Source organism: Patiria miniata, unplaced genomic scaffold (assembly GCF_015706575.1).
Source record: "Patiria miniata isolate m_02_andy unplaced genomic scaffold, ASM1570657v1 HiC_scaffold_20, whole genome shotgun sequence".
Classification (NCBI taxonomy): Eukaryota; Metazoa; Echinodermata; class Asteroidea; order Valvatida; family Asterinidae; genus Patiria; species Patiria miniata.
Window position 1 is genome coordinate 39580171 of NW_024037059.1, and position 18985 is coordinate 39599155.

General features: G+C 39.3%; 1 protein-coding gene across 2 annotated transcripts; it reads right to left on the minus strand.

Annotated features, from left to right (window-relative positions):
* Positions 1-2816: 2816 nt before the first annotated feature.
* LOC119729121 (tyrosine-protein kinase SRK2-like) lies at positions 2817-16138 on the minus strand. Of its 2 annotated transcripts, none has more exons than XM_038201637.1 (12): positions 15891-16138; positions 13271-13414; positions 12601-12700; positions 11427-11522; positions 7672-7775; positions 7375-7521; positions 6751-6906; positions 6035-6180; positions 5364-5477; positions 5060-5213; positions 4432-4563; positions 2817-3955 (listed from the first exon to the last, which is right to left on the minus strand). In XM_038201637.1, exons 2-12 carry the CDS (start codon positions 13404-13406, stop codon positions 3747-3749), a joined length of 1494 nt encoding a protein of 497 aa, XP_038057565.1. In that variant the 5' UTR covers positions 13407-13414; positions 15891-16138; the 3' UTR covers positions 2817-3746. The 2 variants fall into 2 exon arrangements, with proteins under 2 accessions (XP_038057565.1, XP_038057564.1); XM_038201636.1 differs by having other exon boundaries at positions 2818-3955; positions 12601-12718; positions 15891-16137.
* Positions 16139-18985: the final 2847 nt, after the last annotated feature.

The window sequence follows — 18985 nt, forward strand, 5'->3', positions numbered from 1 at the left end:
ACATGTAAAATAAACACCAATATTTACCAATACTTGCGTATGTCAAAAGTTGCATGGCTTTGGTACTTGACATGCAGTTGTAATCAGTGAATTCTAGCTTTTAGATTCACACTGCATCTTTTCCTCAGACTACATGTATCCCGGTCTATCCCCAATAAAACTGAACTTTCTAACAAAAGACACCCTCCACACAGTTTAAAGGGAATGTACAACATTTGCTTTAGCTGCAATTTTCAGAAATAAATGGATTTGGCGGATTAGTACGTTACAGAAAATATTGTTAAACTGACTTAATTCACGTTTTGGGCTTGTAGATGCTGGAAAAACCAAGAAAACCTATCATTTTCTTGTAGTCTGGTTCCCTGACCCCACTTAAGATGAAACGGAGCAATTAATACTCTTTGGGGAACTGTAAGGTAGAGAATTAGTCTAGCGCAGGCTTGTACCCCTTCACAGGTGCGTAATCAATTGCAAAGAAAAGTCAGAATAATTTAATATGAAAAAGTAGCAACAGTTTTTGAAAAAAGCCAGTTTTCTCCAACGCTGGTCGGCCGACCAGCGTTGGAAAAATACAGTTTTTCGTGAAAATGTCAGCACACCAGGAGCCACGATTTTAAAGGATGCTATAGACTGTCATTCCCTAACAGTCCAGTAAGGTATTTCGTGATAATTCGATCATTTCGTTCTTTGATGTTTGTAAATGTTGTATCTTCCCTTTATTGGTAATTCCTCAAAAATAGAGAGTCGAATGCCGGACAATCCTTCCCATCTAGAAGTGCATTTATGGGCAGAACGGGAACCAGGTACCCGATCGAAAAAAAAAAAACCACGGGTACCAGGTACCTGTTAAAGAAACCCAACCCCACCATTCAGACCTCAGAAATTGCTGTTCAGATTGTTCATAAAGGCCCACACGATAATACTTCTACATCGGTGCATCAGTACAGCAAGATACAAGTGTGTAACAGTGAGCTTTATAGCTTTACAGTGTAGACCGCAACTTTTGCGAGCGTCATAAACATGAAACATGTTTTGTTTTCCTATGAAGCCTGGTTTTAAATTTGGAAAATTCACCACAAATGACATTCAAAACCTTTCTATTTCATTGTCTTAGAAGTTACTTAGTAATTTGTAAAGTTGGTTACGGATACGCGATCCCATAATCTGGAACTGGTTCCTGACATCAACACTCAGGTACCCGGTTCTGATGAACAGCCCGATTCCCAACCAAAGAAAACAGAAAATTATTATCATCCTCGACATGTAAGATGCAACAGAAAGAAGTGGAAAGTTTACGATTTGAATAACTTGCACATTCTTGATATACAGCCTGTCTCAAAAAAACTGGTACAATCGAAAACACTTTTTTTTTTTCAATATTAAATCTCAACATAAGTAAGTCGTTTTGAGCATCACATTAAAGAAAAAAGACCAGGCTTTCCAATAGTGTTTGTTTGATCTGATTTGCTTTTGTCAATTCAGAGATATAATCAATTTAGTGTGATACACCAAAATCGATTTTGAGCCACTTTTATGCATGGGCAGAGTTGTTTCGAGTACTGTGCCATGCTGTCTTGAAGCTCACAAAAGATTGCAACTTGGCAAAAGAAACAAACTCGATTTTTGTGTTCCGCAGTAAACTGGAGTTATCTCTGGATTGACAAAAGCAAATGAGATGAAACAAAAAGTATTGGAAAGCCTGGTCTTTTTTCTTTAATGTGATGCTCGTTTGCGATTGTACCATTTTTTTTTAGACAGGCTGTAGTTTGATTTTCATGTCCAGGCACGGAATGTATGGCCCCATTATTTCTTAGCTTTAACCTTATAATTATTTAATACATACATGTACTACAGTATGTTAACAAGAAAAGAAGGCCTCGCGTTAGTTTAAATATTGCATCTAAATCCTATGAAAAAAAAGCCGACACACCAATCCACGAGTATGCATAAAAGAAGGCACGGAATTCACCATGATGCGTCTTAAGATCCTTATCTAACTGTTGCACATAACGTCATTAAGTATAACAATACTGCCTTGTCATCACCTTTTACAAGTTTTAACAAAAAATTGGCTGGAGCAAGGCTTGAAATTATGGCTTCCAGGAACACAATTTTGTCATGTATCAAATTTAGGTTTTCCATGCAGAAATTACATAGAGTGGTACTTACAACACCAAAGCGCCCCAGTCTGTAAGATCGAAAGGCAATGAGCAGGCTTCTGACTAGTGCAAAACATCAGGCATGTGGTCCATTCCATCACAAGTCCAGTCACAAGTCCAGTCACAAGTCCAGTCACAAGTAACAGTGGATGAACAATAACAAAGGAATGCCTTTGTCAAAGCTCATTTGAATAGCTTGTGAGTTGAATTGGGACTGGAGGACTTGTGATGGACTTGCAGGGACTTGCAGGGACTTGTGATGGACTGGACTACATCCCTGCAAAACATGACAAAGACTCAGTGTCAATAAATAAAGGCACCTTTAACGGGTCGACTACATGTACCAGTGTTGGAGTCCAGTCCTAATATCCCAGCACCAAGTACTCCCAGTGCATTGAGAGCCACAACGGCGGATCCAGGGTGCCAAAGGGGGCCACGTCCCCCCCCCCCCCCCCAAAAAACGAACCCAATTGATTTTTTTTTAAAGTGACGTCACAATAACGGCAGGCATTGAGTACACCACCATCTTTTCCTCAAAAAAACCATTGGTTAAAGTGGTCAGAAATTGCCTCAGATCGCACCAAAGAGCATCTAGAATCCAAGATTTCTTCGGGGCCCTTAAGTGGGCCCAAACCCCACGCCGTAATTTTTTTCGACCCACTTTTTGGGGGACCAAACAATTTTTTTTGCCTTCCAAAATTGTGTTCTTGATCCGCCCTTGGAGAGCCGAGTATGGGCCGAGTACGGGCTGAGTACAGGCCGAGTCCACGTACATTAATCATCAAGTCCTTGGCCAAAGATACAAGTCCGAGTTTTTCAGGATCCGAGTACAGGTTGTGGAAAACAGTGCATAAACAGTCGAGTATGAGCCGAGCATGAGTACACAATGTGAAACAAAAATGCCAAGTTAATATGATCTGACTAATGTTTTGATGTATCCTCGACCCTCCATTATCTGCGCAGGTAACGCTTGCATACGCACGCGCGTTGTCACACACAAATTGAAGGTAAATGCGTAGAAAAAGGACCGCGTAGCTTTAGGGGGTCTGACGATACTTGGTTCATCCACTACAAACACGCTCGGCAAGTACAGTGACAAGTGAAAGTGGTAAGGACGCGTATGCGTAGCACACACGCTTGTAAAATTATGACGTAATGCATGCCTCACTGGTTTTCATCCTACAGAGTTGTACAATACGGTTAGCTGGGTCATGTACGGCAATGGTAGCTTTTCGCAGGGGCTCAATTCACAACCGCTCAGATTCGATTCCATGCATTTATCAGAGAATCGATTAATCATACGTACATAAACGTGTACTTTCGAGTCCACAGATGGAGTATCGAAAAAGTAAATAGTTGATTGTACTTCCGAGTGTGGGAATCGAGTAAGGGGTCACAAAATGCCGAGTTCGGCAAAGAGTCCGAGTACAAAAAGCCTAGTACGTGTCAAATCCATTTATATTTTTTGAGTTCTGAAAATCGAGTTCGGGCCAAGTCCACACTGCTACTTGAGCTGTACAAAAACGAAAACTCCAACACTGACATGTACATACGTCCCTCACGACTTAAGACCTTTACGGCAGAACTTTAGAAACCCTCAGGATCCTTGTACTCGGGTTCCTGCGACACAAAGTAATCGTCAAGGTAGTTGTAGAGGAAATCAAAGGTGGGACGGTCCTGCGGATTCTCCAGCCAGCATTTGCACATGAGTCTGTATAGAGACTCGGGGCAGTGTTGGGGTTTCTTCATTCGATAGCCTCGCTGGACCTGGTCTAGAACTTCAGAGTTAGACAACCCTGGTGGGGGGGGGGGGGGGGGGAGGGGAAGAAAGACAAAATCAAAGACAAAATTAAAGACAAAATCAAAGACAAAAATGTGTGTTCTGTCAAAATGAGATGATTCTGGGCAGCGCTTGAGATAGGACCAATAACGTCAATAATTCAGCAAGTAATTTTGCAGGCGATTTTTTTTAATGATTTGGTAGAGGTTAAAGATTTTATAATTCAATAGAAATTTTGATTTCAAAGCTTGGCTTTTGGCAAAGGCCTTTTCATTTTTTCCCCCTGAAATGTTGGGGTTGGGGGTCGATAACCAGATGGAAATCGGAATATTTTTTAAATTGATTCCAAGACAGAAACCACTGCAGTTGCACTTAAGCTGAATAATTCTAAAAAAAAATAAAAAAATAAGAAGTGTTCCTCAATACCACTGTGAAATTTTTGTTATTATGTTTTGGTTTGGAATTCTTTAAATTTGGTTGCCATGGACTCACCTGGATAAGGCATCACTCCCTTAGTGACAATCTCCGATACTAGTATGCCGAAGGACCACACGTCAGACTTAATGCTGTATGTCCCATAGAGGGCAGCCTCCGGGGCCGTCCATTTGACTGGAAACTTGTTTCCTGAAGAGAAACGATAATAAGAACAAACGGTAACTTTTTGTCATGGGGTGAAATTGTAGGAGATTCTGCAGAAGAGATGAGTGATGGACTCGTGATGAACTTGTGAGGACTCGTGAGGAACTTGTGAGGACTTGTGATGAACTTGTGAGGACTTGTGATGGACTTGTGATGGACTTGTGATGGACTTGTGATGGACTTGTGAGGACTTGTGATGGACTTGTGAGGACTTGTGATGGACTTGTGATGGACTTGTGAGGACTTGTGATGGACTTGTGATGGACTTGTGATGGGCTTGTGATGAACTTGTGATGGCCTTGTAATGGGCTTGTGATGGAGTTATGATGAACTTTTAAGGACTTGTGACTAGTGAGGACTTGTGATGGACTTGTGATGGGCTTGTGATGGGCTTGTGATGAACTTGTGATGAACTTTTGAGGACTTGTGATGGACTTGACTGCACCAATATCTTCTCTCCCAACTCTGAGCAACCCAGTACCTTTTCTGGCTACGTAGTGTTCATCTAGGACCAGTTTAGCCAGACCAAAGTCTGCAATCTTGACCAGGTTGTTCTCTCCGACAAGGATGTTGCGAGCAGCCAGGTCTCGATGGAGGTAGCTGCGCTCCTCAAGATAACTCATCCCCTGGGCAATCTGAGTCAAGAAAAGAAACAAATTAAAACTGAGCAACAGACAGGATTCAAACCTGTGACCGCTGGAATAGAGTTATTTGTTGGTAGAAAATTGGAAAAAAATAAGGGAATTAATTGATTCTGAACACAAAACGAAGTCAAGCCAACGGACCTGAGCTGCAATGTCCACTAATGTCCGTAGACTGAGGAACTTCCCATCCCCTTCTCGGAGGTAAGTGAGTAGCGCTCCGTTCTTCATGAGTTCTGTGACGATGTAGATGGGTTCCTGAAAGACGCAAAGTATGATCGTCAGATAACATGGTTGTTCTACAGCTATTGAGGCTTAGTAGGTCACGAAGTCTGTACATTCATTTAAAAAATCCACACAGGAAACAGGGTGCAACTGTAAACAACAGAAATGCTTATCGAATAAAAATTGTAATAGGTTTTCATACCAGTCAAAATGTCAGGAGGATGTAAACTGCTGTTAGCATGGTAAGCTGGAACTTAGCTAAATTTGAAGGAATCAGTAATTGCTGAGTAAAATCTTCTTCTCATAAGCTTTTTTGTTAAGCACTTTTTGCTAACATCTCCTTTAACTTAATTTTTGTCTGCCCATTTTCCTAAGCACCATCTGCTTATTATCATTTTCTGTTTTCTTATGATGAGCAACATTTCCTTGATTGCCAACTTGTTTTATATGAAAACAATTTTCCGCTTTTGATAACAAAAACACTTATATGCTGCTCAACATATTTCTGCTTGACAGATCACTTGTGCTATTAAGTAACATTTTTTTTCTAGCTTAGCAGCTAAGAGCTTTTTGGTAGCAAATCTGCTTACCTTTTCAGAGCATATACCGTACAGGTTCACCAGCTTGTTATGTCTAATCCCCTTCATGATGTTGGCTTCTGCTAGGAATGCCTCTGGGGACATTGTTCCTTCTTTCAACGTCTTGACGGCAACTGGCGTCTTGCCATTCCAAATAGCTGCGGAATAAATAAGAGCGTTATTCTACGTTTTTATTCTGTTATTTACAAAGGCCGGTTCACACCGTATTTCATCATGCAAAGCGAATTTGACGTCACGAAGCATTCGCTGCAAAGTTCGCAGTGAGTTGAAATGTGATCAACTTTTGCGAATTCGCAGCACGAAAACTTGCCCGTAGATCTTAGATTCGCGTTCACGTTCATTTTTTTTACCGAGTATGACCCGGCCTTAACTGTTGAGAAAAAAAAGGAACTTTTGACAAATCTGAGTTAAAGCCTAATGTATCTGTGATGCTATCAAGCTCAATGAGTCGTTTGTCGAACCTGGTCATTTTTTTTTTTACAGGTTTGAAAAGAGCACAATCTCAGCATCACTGCTGTGAAAACCGCATGCTGGTACCATCTTCAGTTGAAAAATTATGAAAGTCGGAACACCACGAGATGTGATGAAGTGATGTGATGAAGTGCCCTTATTTTGGCCTGAATCTCCCAAATGAAAATTCCCGACAAACGCTTCATTTAGCTTGTTCGCATCATATTTACAAACAAACTAACAAAACGACTGCTCACCTTTCCAGACGTCACCAAACTGGCCCGAGCCCAACTTGGACATCATGACCATGGAACTTCTTTCAATCTCCCAGATGTCTCTGCCTAACGTCATGGTGGTGGGACTCTCCTTCGGGCAAGCATCTGTGATTCGACAACACAGACCCGAGTTGTCACCTGGAAAAAAAAAAATTGGAAAAGTAACAATTCTGATGAATAATAGTTAAAGTTGCTATATTTGTTCGTAAAGAACACTGTTTGTAGTAAAGACCAATATATATTTAAAATTGAAGTATTTTCTCAAAAAGCTCAATCACATTCTGAGCTGGGTACTTTTAGACCTACAGGTATATTGTAGACAGGGTGTAAAAAGAACAATGCCTCAATCATAGTAAAAATACAGAAAACAAAATTCTAAGTGTCATCATTTATCAATCTAACATTTTCTGATTAATTTTTTTTTTTTTTTATAAAACTTTGCTGAATCCTCCCAAATCACTCATTGTGAAGAAAGTTAACATTGCCTGGGTTCGACCTTTCTTTGTCCTGTAAAATCTTTGCAAACCTCTTGCGGGGAAAGGGGGGGGGGGAAGCGGGGGGGGGGGGGGGGTATAGGGGTATAAAGTCTTAGCAATTTCCATGTACCTCTGTAGTATTCCACCACGTCTTGTAGTGTGGGGAATTTCTTCTGCTCTGCTATGAAGAACTGTCCATCAGTGGTATTGCTAATGCGATAATTTTTGACGTGCGGAGGTCCGTTGCTTTCGTCTCGAATTGACAGAGCGTATGTTCCTGTCAAAAGTATCAAAACAAACTTATATCATTTCCAGGACAGTGCACTGTAATATGGAAACGAATCATGAATTATTTCTTAAAAAGTTCATAAATGAAAGGAAATACTTAAACAGTGAGTCAAATAGTGGAGTAGATATCATATCATACCGGGTTTGCTTTCGCTTTCTCGGATGAGAAATGTTCCCGGAACGAGGCCAGGGACCATCAGGCGGTTGGTTGCGTCGCTTCGCGTGCAGTTACGGTAAAACCAGCTGCAGATAACAAAAGGAAAAGGACCGACATCTATGAAATAATTTATAAAATACATACATGTAACAACTTAATAAACAAGCATTCAGGAAATTCAGGTTTCGCCGAAACAGTATCAGTTTCAGGAACAAAAGGCTTACATGACTGTTTATTTCCGGAAATGTACATTTTAATGTCCTTAAAGAAAAGACAGGGGGGAAAAAGGATGCTACCAGTTGGTCTTTTGTTTTGTTTTACAAATGTAAGAAACTGAATTAAAATTTTTCAAGATGATCTGACAATTTAAAGTAGCTCCATTTCTTTTTCTGGAGGAGGAAGGGGGTTGACAACTTGCTACATTAAAGTATTTATTTTGCATGGAGAATGAAAGATGTTCCGTAAGATTCTTGTGATTTCAGTATAAACTTCAATCTAAGGCCACAATTAACACTGATCAATGCGCATTTTCATCACTGTCTTCAGTGATTGATTGCTGCTAATAGGCCATATAATTAGCCTACAGAAACCATCCTTGTGTAAATAGCAAATACAGCTCTTGACTCTTAAGCATTAATACGCGCATCATCACTGAACATACAGTAACTGTGGTATTTGAAATCCATTTTTTTTTTTAACCAAAATTTAAACAACAATTTGAATGAAGATTTTTAGTTCAAAACCACAAACTAAGACACAGGGTTAATTATTTACAAAGCAATTACATGTATACCGACACCTGTTAAACTCTTAGTGTACAACATGTATGATGAAATGGTGACCACTACAGACAATTAGATGATATGCATAATTTGTTGTTGCAAAATGTGCATTGTTTAAATTCAGTCTTAAAGGGTCCTTGAGATGGATTTTTCTGAGGAACACATTTTCTGCAACTTTCTACTCCTCTGAAATGTATGGACACTATTTGACATCCTTTTTTTGGTTAATTTAATTGAAAAGTGCACTTCTTTAAATATTTAAAATATTCCATGCTTTTCCCGACAACTGTGGGCGCTGTTGCTGTGATGTCATTTCAGGAAGACACTGTTTAGTGTAGAGATTTTCTATTCAAATTGTGAACCCAACATTTTGCTCATTGAAAACATTTGTGATAAAAAGTTTTCTCATTGGTTTACTGCCATGTACAAATCACCAAAAACAAATCACCAAAGAAAAGAAAATGTATGACAGCAAAATATCCACAATTCTGGCGCCTTTTGGTGCTGAATGTACATGTACATGTAGCTGTACCATTGAGGTTTCTACCTGAAATGACATCATACTTTTGCTCATGAATAGGGAAATTCGCAAGCCAAAAAGGAACCAAAACACAATGTACCCTTAAAAAAAATGGCAAATTGAAAATTCAAAGGAAGGTTGAATGGGACACAGGGGTGCCTTTTTCAAGGATTGCATGAAAAGTAATATTGCATGGGTCCTTTAAAAGGGTAAGTACATGTATGTTGTCAGACTTAATTGGGTTTTAATTTCACTGTGTAAATCTTCATGATGAACCTCTGCAACTTTTTGTAAGCTTTAATAGCGTTTTCCTTTCTTAACAGTTCTCCCTACCTGTACATTACATAGTTCTGTCTCTCTCCAAAAAAAATAGCACAGCAATTACAGTAGCATGGTTCTTTTTTGGTCCATGGCAAAAAAAGTTGTCAAGATGATTACGCCTAAGACATTTTTTTGAAACTTCAAATAAATTCCCTGCAGATCACATGAACTTAAAAAAAGAAAAGAAAAAAAAAAGCAAAGATTGATGAGTTTAATGGCTAAAACACAACAGTAATTAAACTGTTTCAAAAACACATGGTAACCATAGCGACAGCAACAAAACCTTCAGACACCGACTTTCAACAAGTAATGATGCATCGATGTGCACAAAATCCACAGACTGTGCGCGATTCATCATCAGCCATGTCAGCAACCGATCTCTTGAGCCAGGCGCTTGACATGACTGGGCTGGCTAAGTGCATCGGGAGGGGCAGTCTTTCTGATCAGGCTCAGAGCAGAGAGGAAATTAATTCTGCTCGACGATGACAAATTAGGCATTGCTGATGGATGCTTCTGGTAAGGCTGCTTTCAAGTAGGAGGTTCGCTGCTACGACAAAAGACTTGGGTCTGTTTTCTCGATGTTTCGGACAGTATGCTCTGTCTGTCCTCGGGAGAATGTGATTTATTTCTCCATTGGACAGATTTTTTTTCGCAAAGCTTTTTCTAACATTAGTTCAACAGTCCCAAGCTTCAAAATCAAGATTAATGGCCATATACTGCTCAACTTCAATAGTCATTTTTGAATAGAAATCCCCCCCCCCCAAAAAAAAAAATCCAGATGAAAGCAACTTTCACATTTAGTGAAAAATGCCTCCGAATTGACTGCCGAAAGGACAAAAAATAATCTCTAAACAAAAAAGGGTCGCAATTTATTGCTGCACACCGAAAGTACTGACTCCTGCACAATTTTTCATAACATAATCTTGCAGTTTCATTCTGTTAAAAGTACACATTACGTGTTTACAAACCATCAAGATGCGTGCAGAGATATACATGTATGCTCATAAAACTGCTTGTTTCAATACAGTGAGCGTATTTTTGTGACAAAACATAAACTTCAATGTGAGAAGTGCATATTTTTAAAAGTAAAATAAACAGAACAGACTAAAGAGAAACACTAAATGTATCGACAATACATGTATAAATCATGTACTTGTTCCAGGCAGGGCAAACACCCACATTTCCAAATTTATCATTTGGACTCAAACGTACATGTATCAAAGAGACAAACACTTCACACACAGGGATCAGATTATTGAGATTTCATAGTCTAAAGGTCAAATCCAACATGTGTATGACCAGTGAAAGCATGTACATCGTGTACATGTATAAATGTAAATGTATGTAAATTTGTTCTTGTGATTTGCACACAAGGAGCTGCTACAGCAAAATATACAGGGTGGGCCCAAAACAGTTGACACTTTTTCAGAGACAGATTTCTTAAAATTGAGGAGACATGTTGAAATTATTTTAGGATATTCCTAAACTACAAGACCTTAGTGGTAGGCTATATGGTAAAAACGGCGTTGAAAATAAAGCTCAAAATAAGAAAAAGCGCTCATTTACAGGAAAATAGTCAAAAACTCATCTGGATGGCAGTCATGTAGGCCTACATGTAATTACAATTACCGCAGTTATCTGTGTGCGCAGTGCCGCAGTGCTATTGTGTTGACCATATCTCATAGACTTGCGTGTGGATAAACTGGTTTTTGACCATCTTTCTTTACACCGTCGCCACTTCTTAATTTAGGCTTAATTTTCAGCGTAGTTTTCACTATATACAACAAAGATGATGTAGTTTAGGAATATCTTGAAACAATTTTAACATGCCCCCCCCCCCAATTCCAAGAAATCTGCATCTGTACAATAAATTTCATAGGTCTACATGTATAGCTCTAAACATACACACAAGTCATAAGTTTGCCCATTCCTGGGTGGAGAGAGGCAAGTAAGGGTGAAGTGGCTTGCCCAAGGACACAACATATGTCCAGCAGCTAGATACAAACCCCTGACCCTCTGATCATGAGTCGCGAACCCTAACCACTAGGCCACCCCCAACAAAAATGTGTAGTATTACGTGGTAAAAATAGTGAGTAAAGAAAGCAATGACTTACTCTTCTGCGTCCAAACTCTTGACTAGAGCCACAAAGTTACTAGGAACGTAGCCCTCCTGGTTAGTCACCAGAGACTTGGCATGCCACCAGTCACCACTGGCGAGAGAAAGCACAGACAAACGTGAATGCTGCGTCATACTCGGTGCGAAAGCAAACGCAAACACACATTTGTGACACCACAGCGAGAATATTGTGACACAACTTTTGCGAATTCGCATCGTGAATACATGATTCTCGCTGTGAATTCGCAAAAGTTGAACACATTTCAACTCTGGCGAATTTCGCAGCGGTTTCAATAACATCAAATCGGCTTCGCATTCGCATGAATTTTGAACCTGCCTCAAGTAGACGGTTTTCAAATTATTGACAAAAAAAATAACATATAATCGATGCAATGATTCAATAGTCTTTCTTGTTCGTATACAGGTGTAACAAAAGTTTGAAAGATAAATTAATACTAACAAGCAGCACTGAAATTGGGTGCAATGGATGCTTGCCGGACATAGTTTACCTTTCCTTGTATAGAATGTATTTAAAGGTACATGAACATGTAGAGTACACCACTTATAATTTGTGCAATTTTTTTTTTTTTGAACCAACGAAAGTGCTCAAAATCTAAAGACAGATGCTTAATAACTAACCTGATGAAATTTTAGCTCTGTGAATCCTGTTCATTTCAAGAAAACAGAACAAGCATAAACCCAATATTTTGGATCTCGATTTCAATTCCAAAGTTGCCCGGTCACAATTAGAATTGCGCCCTCGCGTGACAAAATCCCGTAATCAGCATTCGGGACAAGATTCTCATTCAGCCGGTTGTAAACCCATTCACGGATTCGCTCCAATTGCAAACCAACTTCAAATTAGAACGCATGGGGGCGGATTCACAGAAATTTCCAAATATGTGTCAGTTGACACATCTTTGGAAATTAACTTCTTTTGTTGTTTTCTTCAAAATGACAGCATGCCAGAAGGAAAAATTTCACTAGACGTTTAGTGTCATTACTATATTTAAACTAAGTAAGCTTTTGTTTTCACAATAAATTTGGTCGGTTAGTTTTTGGATAGCTGCAAATGATCTACTCTACCTTTAAACAAATTGCCCCTATAACTCCTTCTGTGATCATTTTTGGAGTACAGACTTAACAAAAACAAAAATTGGTTAAGTGCTCACCTGAAATTAAGTATTTTAAGTTTATCTCCTTGCTGAAAGGACAGATCACCCTCTGTCCGGCCCTCGAATTGGTAAAGTGCTGTAAATATATCCTGCGAGCCTGCGTTAACAGAAACATCTGTCAAAAAGATGAGCATTCATTACAATAATTGTCATGGGGAATATTGAATAATTACCTTTCACCGTGAACACGCACCGAAGAAGTGAATATGTGCAGTGTCTTTACTTAATTTTGGTGAGGTACAAAAAAATGTACATGAAGAGCATAAAAGTAAAGTCAGTACATCAGACATTATTTTGCCATTTAATACCAATTACCATATTTGTCAGAAAAGACTGGATGTGCACAGAGCATCCTAATTACACGAAGGAATTCAATGGAGTGTAAGCGACAGCTCATAATTTATTTGGGTAGTTCACTTCATTTTTATTTTTTACCGTGTGTCATAGGACCATGCATGAAGGGTAAATGTGACAGTTTACATTATTTCTAGGGTAAAATTATCATCCCTTTTTCTAGTACATGTGTTTAAACATGCACATTATCAAAGAAAAGACAGCTCTGATAATGCTTAAAATGAGTGGAGCTACCGTACAACTGAAAGTTTTAACTTTACAACTGCTATTATTTTGTCTTAATTTTTAGCCAAAAAAAACCATGGCAACCTACCATTGTCTTTTTTTGGTCGAGGAACTACAGCGGGCGGGGTGGAAGAATGCTCGTATCCTCTGCCTGCACCGTTGCTGGTGGGCTGTCTTCCCTGGTTATCCGTCCCCTTGTGGCACTTGTCAAACACCCCTCCCATTGTGTTACCTGCATATTGTGAGGAATGACATGTAATTACTCAATTCAAGTTCAAATCAAGTTGTAAAACCAAATATGGGAAAGTGTGCTGAATGCTGATGCCACTCTGGTGATTGCGTACATACATGAACATGTACATTGTACATACATGTACATGTATATGTACATGTACTCCACAGGGCAAAGTCTGCCAAAGGGATTCATGAAAAATGTCCAAGTATTTTCTATTGAACATTAGAAACTTTTGTGTTTCCCAATTCAGCTTTTTGCAAACACTTTTGGGGGTCAAGTTGGTGTAGTGGTTCTGGGTAAAAAAAAAATGTCTGCTTCCGATTACATGGCATTTGAAAAGAGGGTAGGTAGGTAGGTAGGTAGGGAAATAGTTGTTGTTTTTTGGCAATTTGTTTTGTGTACAAAAATTTTATATGGAGGTGTCTGCGTGTAGTAAAGGGTAAAAGGTAGTAATTTATGGTTTTCGGTTTTCTTCATTCCCCCCCCCAAAAAAAAAAAATTAGGGTAAGGGCTGTCAAAATAGGGTACATGTAGGTACCGGAAGCAGAACTTTATATTTATTTGGGGGTTTTTTTGCCCTACTTTCCGCGCCTTCCAACTGCTGTAGTTCTAATTCTAGAAGTACATATGAAAGTAAATGATTGAGTCTTAAGACCTCTATTAACTTGGCTGGTAAAATATCTGAGGAGCTTGTCTTTGGAGAATTTGGAGAATTTTGTCAACTAAGGAGTGAGTAAAGTTGGTCTTTCTGTGAAATTTCAGTTAAAACTTTTGCCCTAGGTAGGCGCTTCAGGCGAAAAATCAAAGTGCGCCACGTTGGGGGCTGCACCACGTTAGGGTACATCAACAATACTTCACCGGGATTCGAACCTAGAACCTTCTTATTTAATCACACCAGCCTTTAATCATTACCATAATTTTTGGATGAGTAGACCTATGAAGCTACGAGATTTAAAGTTTTTTTTGCGATTTAGCAGTCATATCATAGCTGGGGTGATTTTCAAGTGACAAAATAATTTCGATCTTAATTTGATTTTTGGCTCCCCTAGCAACGGGACTATCCATGCACAGTGTAATAGTACGGAGGTAGTCCAGTATTAGTATTTCTGTCACATTCATGGGACTACACCACTTATGAGACATGCCATGCGTGACTCACAAAACCAAGTAGGGAGTCCGGCGAATTGAATTTTTTAGCGAAAAAAATATCATATTTTGTATCACTGAGAAAACAATTACACAACAAAATCAATGGCGTTCGAATCAGCTTCATAGGTGTTTGCAGTTTGGAGATACAACAATTTAAATGACCAAATTTGGAGTTTCAATTTAGTAAGATTTACATTATAATTTATATAGCCTACTTTTAGCATCTTTTATAAATCTCATTTTCCAAACCTATCAAAATGTTTGGTATCATAGGAATCCCCATTAAATAAACATAAAATTGATATTTGAATCAGGTTTTTACCACTCATAACAAAAAAGTTACGATTTTTTTCCCTGGACCTTCCCACTGTTCAGGCGCGCACCGAGCAAACACCGCGATGCGACCAGACAATGCCAGATGGCCTGACGTTACGCACGGGCTAAGTATTGTTCCGATCTCGCTTCACACAATGCAGCACACCGAATATGTGTCCACGCATTATCCCTGTTATAAATACCGCGTGCCAGACAAAGTCTGGCAGTGGCCGATCCCGCTCCACACAACACGGCAACACGGAACATGCGTGCACGCGTTATTACTGTTACCGCGTGCCAGACTACATGTAAGTCTGGCACCGATGCCATCAGTCATGTCAGTGTACAATAACATGCGGTAGTAGACAAGTCTGGTTGCAATGGCGTCTCGCCTTTGTACAAAATTCTCTCGTTTCGCCTCTGTACCCCGACCTATAAAAAAGCTTTGTGGAAAGGTGCGGAAAGCTTTTAATCATTTCTTTTTATAGGCCCTACCAGTGCCACTGTTTTAATAAAAGTCTGAACTTTCTGGGTACGAGCGTGCCAGTCCATGCCATTTTTATTAAAGTTATGATAAAAACAGTTCGATTTATCAAGCAGATTTTAATTTTACACGGTGGTTTAAATGAAAGTGCCGGCTCACGCGGTAATGTTTGGGGCATCTGTCGATCATGTCGATATGGAAAGCGCGAGTTGAGAATTCGTTTTTCCCATCCAAATGAATGAATACAAAGTCCTGAATAAACATAATAAATGTTTTTGATAATCAATAGGAGTCAATATTCCTCTAGTCTTGGTATCAGGATACTTTTTGGTATTTTTAGAGTCATGTTGATACTTATAGTAGCACGGTTTGAAATTGACTAATTTTGCGTGGTTTCACTTTCAGATATACGGCCCAAACCACTGGATTCCTTCCTCCATGCCTAAACCAAGTCATTGCAACTACTGAACTAGCCTATTGCAAGTGCCTTTTGGCAAAGTGCGACCACAGCTAAAAAAAACTAACCTGTGCTATGGCTAGGGAGTCGAACCCGATCGTTCCCGCCGATAAAAGTAGTGTTACATGAATCCCAGATCCCGTCCAACTTCAGAGCAAATTATCATCGAAACTTAAAGAAGTTAAATCCTTCGGGAAAAAAGTTGACTCAACTTCAACTCTTCTGCTACTGCTGTCACTAGTGCAGTAGTGCCCAAGGCAAGAAGCAAAGTCAAACGTCAACTTCCGCGTTCCAAGTACACTGTTTAACATGCATTTTGCGCTATGATTACCAGCGTGTCAAAGTGCTGGGTACCAGCAACCCGTGGCTATAAAATGGTCATATTCTAAGCCTTGATCTTGTTCCAGTTAAGGTTTGTGCCCCAATTTCACTTAATAGGCTCGCGACTTTGAAGATTAAAGCCTGATAACTTCTGCAACAGAAATATCATATCCAGTAAATAAAATCAGGGTTTGGTGTGTTGGAGACTCTCTGTTTGATTGAAACATGGTATGTTAATAGAAATGGTCCCAACCAAGCAACCATTAATAAGCCACGGCATAAAATGGAGCCAGGGTTTTTAAAATGGCCAAAGTTTATTTGCAAGAGGGCGCACTTGCTTTATTCTAGCGTTTAACTACAAAGCTAAGTATGAAGTGCACAGTGCAGTTCAGCCGCAAGTTTAGATCAGACTTTTCGCGGGTGGAAGTAATTGTATTATTTGTCAACTACCCCATTTCTGCAGCAATTACCGAGAGTAGTCTTGGACACCCTTAATCTAGATTGCTTTGATACACGTACCATCCATCACACTGTATGCTCACTAAAACATTTCCCGATGACAGATAATTGGTTACATATTCGGCCGTTCATATCCATTATTTCATTGGTTTGTTTCATGTCCGTGTATTTATCATTGAAGCTTCTTGCAACTTTCTCAGTACTAGACCGCGCCCGGGTTGAGTGTGTTGGGGCGCTGTTAAATCGTGTTTCTGTCTCAAAATTAGAGCCTGATTGTCGCCGGCAGGGAAGATGCGGTTATCGGTTGCTAGGCAACCCCATCTCTAGAGAGCTCGTCGGGCTGGGCTCGGCTTGGACGATGCTAGAGATAAACATGTGATGTAGGCCTACATTTTCATCTTTATACTGACTTCACCACTGCAACCGTAGCCAGGGTGGCTGATTTTTAAAAAGTGTTTATCAAAAGAAATTATAATCTTAGGCCAATTAAAATATCTATGACATCGTGCGGCCTTAATTCAAATGACGCGGTTGTAGCGCCCCCTCCCGGTTCTGCTGAGATTGACATAATTCCTAATAATCTCAGAATTGCTACTTACAGATGAACTCCGTAAAAAAAAATATCAAGATGTAATCTCGGTATTCTAAACAAATGTAGATCACTCCATATCTTTTCAAAGTTTAATTGGGTGATGAATTATTCATTCACATACATTCACACATTAAGCTGGAAAACTATACGTACAGAAAACAAAATACTGAATTTGAAGAAAAAAAACAATGTTCAGATTTATCGTGAGAATTCTGCCATAAGCGACAATTGAATACACCCAAGAGCGATATAGGATAAACTTATTTGGTCTTAATTTACAATAAATATTTCAGACGTGAAAACCACTGAAAATGACTGGTTTCAAAATGTTTTGTTTCGAACTATGAATGTTACAATAAAGTTTTGTGAATAAGAGTATCATGCTTTAACATATCACCACACGCTTGCCATAATGTTTGTGACATAGCGCATGTCAGCGGCGTAAATTTTACTTAGTTGCTATGGGTCGCCTAATTCTGTTAGATTTATAAAACACATATTTCTTTACTTGCTTGCATATTCAAACTGTTTTTCCTTTTTCGATTCTCGTTTCAAATTATATTAAACTTCCTGACAAACCGACAACGGGGGACGTGTATTAATTCTGTTTATAGATATAATCAATGCGCAACATTTAATAAGTACAGCCATTATGGTTGCGAAGGCGAAGCGTGGCCCGTTGATAAGCAAATTCAATCGGATTACGTACTTAGACGCTATAACAGAGCAGTGAAATTCATGCACCCCAAAATCATGGCATTTTGAACGTTGTGTTCCTCAGAAATTATGCTCAGTATGATTGAAATGCTAAAATATAGCGGAAGAAAAAATTCTAAACTTCATGTCAGTGACAAAATCGCCGTCATCGATGCCGAAACCTCAATGCTGGTTACTGGTAAAGCTGACCTTTAAGTCGGGAAGAAATCGTTCGAAAACTTCCCCAAAGCTATGTATTTATCTCAATTTCTATAGGAATCTACTCAAGTTGTTATTTCACGAGTAGTTGAACACTTATATCATCTAAGTATTTTCCGAATTTCAGCTTAATCTGTTGTTGCAAACGCTAGTGTTAAACCTTGAACTATCTCCAAGGAAAATTTCGACGAATATTTTTTTCCCCGACCAAAACAACACGTGGTTTTACAAAGACCCTGCGCACCGTAGGCGCTATGGTTGACCGATTTCGGCCCGGCAACACAATGACGAAGCTCATATTAGCATATTCATTAGCGTCAAGCGGCGTGACTTGGTGTGTGTCTCGGTATCGACCAATGGAAGCCGGCAAAAAGGGTGTGTTTATTAATTAATAACTCATGAAGGAGGCTTTTATGTAATTTTTTTTTACTTTATACATCATAATGGATAGGAACCTTATTAATATTCGTGAAGCTTGAAAAGATTGACAGATATTGCAAACACCAGTGTTACAACTTTTAAAAATGCACGTAGACAGGCCTATTTTTCCAATTCAACGAAAAGTAATGATTATCACAACGATTTTTAGCACATACGTGGATCATTATAAGGGAAATAAACCCTGAAAGTTGCAAGAAGATACGGTCTTCCAAACGGGAAAAATTAATCTTCAAAGATTTCGCCCGCCCGTACGTGTGAACATGTCTGTGTGCATGTAGTTTCATTCAAAATAAAGTGTAACGTAACGTTTAGAGATCGCCCTTCTCAACCACACGTCCGAGTAGCCTAATACAGATATACACTCATTAATATGCGTCTGGTTCAGCATGACCTCGTTGAATCACCTTTTCATTCCCAAATGCCTATCATCAATTC